This window comes from Nyctereutes procyonoides, unplaced genomic scaffold, assembly GCF_905146905.1.
Source record: "Nyctereutes procyonoides isolate TBG_1078 unplaced genomic scaffold, NYPRO_anot_genome, whole genome shotgun sequence".
Taxonomy (NCBI): domain Eukaryota; kingdom Metazoa; phylum Chordata; class Mammalia; order Carnivora; family Canidae; genus Nyctereutes; species Nyctereutes procyonoides.
In genome coordinates this window covers 4,410,178-4,417,500 of record NW_026575031.1, presented here as the reverse complement: position 1 = coordinate 4,417,500, position 7,323 = coordinate 4,410,178, and the positions used below count along the sequence as shown (strand labels likewise).

At 38.5% G+C, this 7,323-nt stretch overlaps 1 protein-coding gene across 1 annotated transcript; it reads right to left on the bottom strand.

Annotated features, from left to right (window-relative positions):
- Nucleotides 1-5,624: 5,624 nt before the first annotated feature.
- LOC129504199 (proteasome subunit alpha type-1) lies at nucleotides 5,625-6,776 on the bottom strand. Its single transcript, XM_055316783.1, has one exon. The coding sequence runs from the start codon at nucleotides 6,726-6,728 to the stop codon at nucleotides 5,937-5,939; it is 792 nt and encodes a 263-aa protein (XP_055172758.1). The 5' UTR covers nucleotides 6,729-6,776; the 3' UTR covers nucleotides 5,625-5,936.
- Nucleotides 6,777-7,323: the final 547 nt, after the last annotated feature.

The window sequence follows — 7,323 nt, the reverse complement described above, 5'->3', positions numbered from 1 at the left end:
ATGTAAATGTGCACTTGGAAAGTTGGGATGTGGGCTTCATGGCATTAACACCTGGGATGTTTTGTATGCGTCCTCTATGTAATGGGCAGTAAGGCCAGACATCCCACCCACAGTATGGACTGACCCAGGGACGGCAGGTTCTCAAGCTAAGTCACACACCCTTTTCATAACAATCTCATGGTCACTTAATAGCAGTGTCCACCACAGATAGAACAGCTACTCTGTGCTGGAATGTGAACCAGGGCTTCATTAACATGATCTCACTTTAGCCCAACCACAATCTTTAAACACATGTATTAGTCTCCCATTTTGCAGGGAATGAAATTGAGGTAAAGATAGTCTAAGTAACTTGCATAGGGTCAAACATGTTGCATGGGCAGTGCTAGGATCAAACCTACATGGTCAGTTTCCAAAGCTACTTCCTGTGCAAATCACAGTAATATGTGAAGAGAGGGATGTAGAAACAATGGAGAGTGATAGGGAGAGAGGTTAACTTAGGACAGTATGTCATCTAAGGGCTAACTAAAACACTTTAGTGGGTCAGTTATGCCTGCAATCTGCAGCATAGACAGGTTTTACTTCCTCTGCTTTAGGAGTCTTGTGAATAGCCGTTCTCCAATAGCAAAGTTACAGCCCATATAACACCAATGGGGAATAAATACAGATTTCAGTTATTTTTACCCTACATCTCTGCATGAATATCATGATCAGGGAAAGAAATGATTCTGTAGAGGCCACTCAACACAACCACCTTGGGTCACAATCTAAGTTGACCTCGTGTAGTTGTTATTATTTTGTTGTTAACAAACACCAGCAGTTTGTGAATTTCAGGCAGCGAAGTATTTCTCTCTCTTGGTTTGTGTACTGATTTTCTTGGTTGAATAATGGAAAAGTCACCACTAATGAATATTAAAAGCCTGTAATTTAGTCAAAAACAATGTTGTCCCCACTTTTTTCCTGAGTAATTTCAGTTGTGTGTTTTTTTTTAAATCAAGCATAAATGGTAGATAATGTTCTTCTGAATGGGGCCCTTAGGCTTTCTTAGCTGAAGCTTGTTTAGCTTGCCAAGTTTAAATATTTTCTGAACTGATCCCAGAACTGAGAAGCCTTCATCACAGCACAGCATTAAAAATGATGGATGTGATACATATTTAATACAATAAAATGGCCATTTATATGCCCATACTAGACACAGGGGAAATCCTCACAGGAAAGATTTCTAAAATCAAAAGGGGCCTATTCTCTAATCGATGTGAAGGGATTTACGCGGATAACTCCCATTAATGCTAATGGGTGTTATGAGCTTATATCCTCCATGCACCATTGGAAAGATACACTTAGTACCACTTGAAAAGAAGCTGTTGTACTGATGAAATTCTCTAAAAGTATTCTGGGGGAAGGAAACTTTGAGAAAGAGCTAAAATGGTAGTAAAGTTGCAGTCGTAGTTTGCTTCCGAAGACCCTGCGTTCCCCCCCCCCCCCCCCCCCAGAGAGGCTGCTGCATTCAGGGCAGCTGTCACTCGGAGAGGTCTCTTTGACTCTGTGTCATGGTGAAGTGTGGTTGTAATAGTCAGACGCATAAGTTGCATTTTATGATGCTTTTCATTCTTAATTATTGCAGCGTTTGGTTAGGTGTTCAGGTAGGTTTGGGGAATTGCATGATGCTGAAAATAATTATAACAAGTGAAGTCTGAATCACACGAAAGCATTTGCTTCCTCTTACACCAGGGGAAAAAAAATAGCTGAACATACTAGACCTGTCTCCTCCTACACCAGCCTCCAGGAGAAGAGAGACAGTTCCTCTGGCTTGTTTACCTAAGATGAGTTTAGGGCCTTTGTCTCTGAGGTTAGTCTGCTAGTAGTTTTTATTATGCATTACATGACAGATTAGAGGACTGACATCCTTCTGCCTGGGTTGACTTCACCCAAAATAGACTTGTAAGAACTGTTATTGTGCAATTATAGCTGCATTCCCTGAAGATAGTTATATTTTGCAGCCACTGAAAGTAGCCTACTTGCTAGAAATACAATACCTTAACACTCCAATGCAGAGAAACTCTCATGTACAGTATTTCGTATTTAAAACAGGTGTCTTTCCCCAACTTTTTAGTTGAGAAAAACTGAAACCCCCAGGTCAAAAGCCACTCAGAGAATGAACTGAATTGCTAATTATATGGTTCTCCATTCAAGTATTCTCTTCCAAACACTTTTGTAGTGTTTCCTCTGCTGCTTTCTTGTAGCACTGATCACACATGGTACGGCTGTTATCTATGTGCTTGTCTCAGATGCCCTAAACCATAAATTCTTGAGGTCAGGATCCATTTCTGATTCACCTGTACCTTGTCAAACTCACAGTATCTTCTTAACAATAAGTTTTGAAAGAATACATGAAGAAATCCCTAGTACACTGTGTGTGGCCCACTGCATCTTTCCATTTCTCCTTTTTAGTGCATACATACATTTCTATATACACATAAACTTTGTTGAGGAAAAAGAGCAGAAGGAGCTCAAGAAGTATGAAGGTGGTCTCTAAGCCTTTGAGAAGGAGAGATGAACTGTCTGAGTCTGCATTGGACTCTTACTGGTTGGATAGCTCAGCAGGACCTTTCTCCCTCACTCTCCACAAGGGCTCTGTGCCCCACCTATAATCTTTGATGACTGCTACAGATCCTACTGTTCATGCATTAAAATGCAAACTAATGATATTCTCTCCTATTGAGTTTTTAAATTACATTTATTTTTTTAAAAAATAATTTTGGAGAGTCCATATACTTAGTATTTGGGAAGGGGAATTAGATCCCAACTGAAAGGAGGCAAGTGGCTTTATCCCTTTCTTTTGCATAGTTTTTTTACAAAAGTCCCAAGAGACTCAGCTTACATGACAATACTTGAACTCTAGAAACAAATCTAAAATAAAATAGCTGACTATATAATACTTAAAATCCTGAAAGTTAAAAAAAAATACTTAAGTCTCATAAGTGACATAAACCAAGACAATTGCATTTGAGATTAAACAACTTGAAGGCAGAGACCTGTCATATACTATTCCTGTAATAATATCTAACATTGGACTGGAAACTGATGGGGCGCAAATATTATTTTAGAGACCACCAGAATGGCTGATCAGTTTGTTCAACTTCATGAATAAAAGTGATCTAGGCTAGCTTCTAGGTGTGAAATAGGAAAAATAACTGATTGGTCTTCTATATATCCAGTTTTTATCCCTCGGTCCTGGCATAATAGAGTCACATGTATTTTCATCAATATATTTCTCAAATGAGAAATAAAGTCCTTAAAAATGCAACCAACACCATTTTAGTTCACTTGTTAACACTGTTTTACTGCAGCAATTGAATGATTTTAAAGGATAACAAATAATTGTACAATTAATCAGGGTGCAAGAAGAAGTGGAAGAAGCAGCAGCCAGTTTTATTTTTCACTCCTGAGCACTTCTTTCCTACACAAGTCCTCTAGTGACCTCCACCACTATCCCCACTAGCAGTGGTGAGGTTGGCCTGATGAATAGTTCAGTGAGAGACACAGAGTGAAAATGAAAATTAAGCACTTTATTGACAAGAAGAATTAATACCCCAACAAAAAATAAAATCCATAAAGACTTTCTTGCTGAGGAAAAATGATGTGCAGACAACACAGGCTATTGATTTGAACCAATTGAAGTGAAAGCAGAATATTTATTGGACCCTACAGTATTTAAATGTCCTAAATTCCACTCAGTACCACTAGCTGCTAGCACTGCAGAATTCTAGCGTTGCACCCTGCAGTTTGTACTAATTGGTGGGAAATGTAGGCCTGATGTCAAAGACAACTATAATTGTCTGATGAAAATAACTTGCTTTTGACACCAGTATATGTTGCACCCGTATATCACATCCTCCTTGCATAAGGAGGTGTTGTTTTAGATAGCCAAGGTAATTATAATTGGCTTTAATGTATCTGAAATAACCACATATAAAAGAGTGTTGTAAGAAAGAAGAGGCTTACAATGACCTAGTAGCATTTATGACAAAATGGTTGCTCATAGGAAGAAAAAAAAAATAGCCTAACTGAAAGCATGGGCTTATATTATGCAGGTTTTAGAATGTTAGGAAGCTTTGATTTAGAGACGATCCTATTTTGACCATAATGCATTTTGTCATGTGAAGATTAAATGTGGGGGATGCTTACATTTCTCCAACTCACTGAGCTTCCACCTCAGGACTTACTTTTTTTTTTTTTTCTCACATCAATAGACATCTTTTTAAACCTTGTATTCATGTCTGCCTCTCTTGACAGCAAATAAAATTTAATAAATAAAACTCCATATGATAAATATATTAGATTTAAGGAGCTGCCTTGATAAAGTGTGGACATTTTCAAAAATGATTTGTGAAAAACAAATAAATTTAACAGGGCTAATGTGTTACCAGCTCCAGATATATTATCGATGATGCACAGAAGTATAATGACCAAAAAGAGCATTTGCACAGGTTTTCACACTGCTTAAATTACTGCCAGTTAGGAAAAAAACATCCTCCAGAAGTTGGACCCATTGCCTCTGTAGATCAAGATCTGACTGTAGCAACATCTTGGCTTGTCACTAAATTTCAAATCAACAGCAGCCACTGATAACTTATAACAAGGGAGTATTTGCACTTCATAAGCATCAAATCCCATGGCACATTTTTTATAATGTGCAATCTTTCCTCCCAATCCCTATTCCAACCTTCTGCCAGGTTTTGAGCCTCCTGACCTTTTGGTTGGCCAAATCCACTCCATTACCTGGGAATCTTCTCTCTTACACAAATATTCACAGATGGATTTGGAAAGAAGTGATGTCCCCTCCTCATGTCTCTGCTCTTGGATTTTACAGCACTTATTATACTTTACACCACAAAATGTATTTCACACCCCCTCACGTTCCCCCAGGCAGGATTGTGAAGTTAACATTTACTTTGTGTTAAAATAAGCCAAGAAGTATGCTAAATGCTTCGCATGCATTATTTCATCGAATCTTCACATCAGTTCCATCAAACAGTCACTATTCATTATCTCCATTTTACAGATGAGGAAATAGAGTTTTGATGTCAATGCCTGTGCTCTTAACAACTTAGTGACACCACCTATCCTCTGTGAAACTGATGTGTGTAGGCCACATACATGTTTTTTTCAGATTCATGATGTTTACCTAACAAGAATGAGTATCATATGGCATCTACCATATGAAATACAATTATAATATTTCGATAATGACAACCAAAATATATAATGTATCATATTTAATAGCTTCAAATTTTTATAATTTATATCTAACTTTGGAAAATGGCATACTTAAACTTAGGAACTAGTATGCCAGTACCCTTATGAAATCATAACAAATCCTCTACCAAGATGCTACAATAAGTCTTGAAATAATAAAGTAACAAATTACAAATAAGAATCCTCTAGAGTGATAAAAATAAATAGGGTGCTAGGGGTGGGGAGATCCCCTGAAAACATCTTGGAAACTACAAAATTGCTTCCTTTTGTCAGTATGCATATGTATAATGTTAAAAATTCCCAAATTTTCTGTTTTGTGTATATGACCAACACATAATGATTCATATAGTTCTTTTTTTTTTTTTTTTTTCACAGGCAGGTGAAACAATTTTATTTCACAGTTGTCTTTAAAACCACAAAGACACTATGTTTTTCATATAAAAACATTAGTACAGATAACTATACTTTCTAGAAAATGATTATATAGACCCTCTCAAAGAAAAATGCACACCATTATATGGTTCAGACAAGTTACTTGGGAAAAACACATCTGGACCGATTCCTAAAACATACCAGAAGACCACGCCGCATCTTTTGGTTCAAAGTATAGATTACTGTCATCAGTAAGGGCTCCTGCATTCTTACATATTTGATAATACACATATAGACTGGTTTGTGACTTAATGCTCCATTGGTTCATCAGCCTTTTCTGCAGGTTCATCAGCAGGTTGAGCAGGCTGTGCCTTTCTCTGTGGTCTTTCTTCAAGACCTTCCAGGAACGGAGATACATCATCATCATCATAAATCGTAAACTCCAAGTCTTTACCAACAATTCCAATGGAAACATTCTTTGTAGTTAGGTCCTGTTCTGCAGGAAGTGTCTCTCGTAAGGCACGCAGACCATGTTTAACCAGTTCATTCAAATTGCACTCCATAAAACCAGACATATGTCTCTCCAAGTAAGTACGAGCTGATTGAGAACGGGCTCCAATGGACATGGCTCTACAGTCAAAATAGTTGGCAGATGGACAGGTTTGGAAAATGTGAGGGCCCATATCATCATAACCAGCAATGAGCAGTCCAACACCATATGGTCTCCGGCCATACCGTTGTGTTGGTATCTGGGTCTTGCTTCCAATTAGAGATACAAGACGAGACACAGGAAGAGGTCTGTCAAATACAAATCTGGAATCCAAACACTCCTGGCGCATAAAATTACATAACAGTCTAGCATCAGCAGTAAGTCCCGCAATTGAGATACCAATATGGTTATCAACATGAAGAATTTTCTTCTGATGAGCTGCAAGCTCTGACTGTGCTCTCTTCAATGCAACCAACACTGCATGGGTTTTTGATTTCAGACCAACTGTGGCTGAACCTTGTTTGACAGCCTCCATTGCATATTCAATTTGATGAATCCTGCCCTGAGGGCTCCAAACAGTGACGTCATTGTCATACTGGTTGCGAAACATGGTTCCGGCGCGGGTCCCGCTGCGGCCTCCGGCAGAGGTGGCGGCTTCAGGAGCCGATTCATATAGTTCTTATTTATTAAAGTATATGTGTATTTGTCCATATTTTGAAACAAATACTGTGAAAGAGATTTATTGATTACATCCCTATTGTTTTTATTTTTTTAACAGCAGATAAAAATAAATTTTACTCTTCTATGTGCTCATAGAGATACAAAATTCAAAGAACTGACCAAAGCAGACAGCTTTTATACTTTTTTTTCCCTATGGGCTTAAGAACTTTCCTAGGGGTTCACATCGATTGGCATTTGACCCAGAGTCCCACCCCTGGGTCAGGGCACAGACCTCATCTCCTACCCACCATACAATTCAGTCTCTGTTAATCCACCAACCCAAACCACCTGCACCCCCACCCATAGTCCAAAGTAAGATGGTTCAGGGACACACTGTGCTCTCCCAATGGTCTGCTGAGTCTCAGAATTGGAAGATGGGGAGTATTTGAAGTTCTTCCCATTTAGTTCCATAAAAAAAATAAGCAGATGCAGGAGGTGGGGAGCAAAGATGCCAGCAGCCATGCACTGTGCTCCACTTTTCAGCT

Coding starts and splice junctions, on each gene's coding strand:
- LOC129504199 (XM_055316783.1), bottom strand. CDS start 6,728: ATGTTTCGCAACCAGTATGACAATGACGTCACTGTTTGGAGCCCTCAG.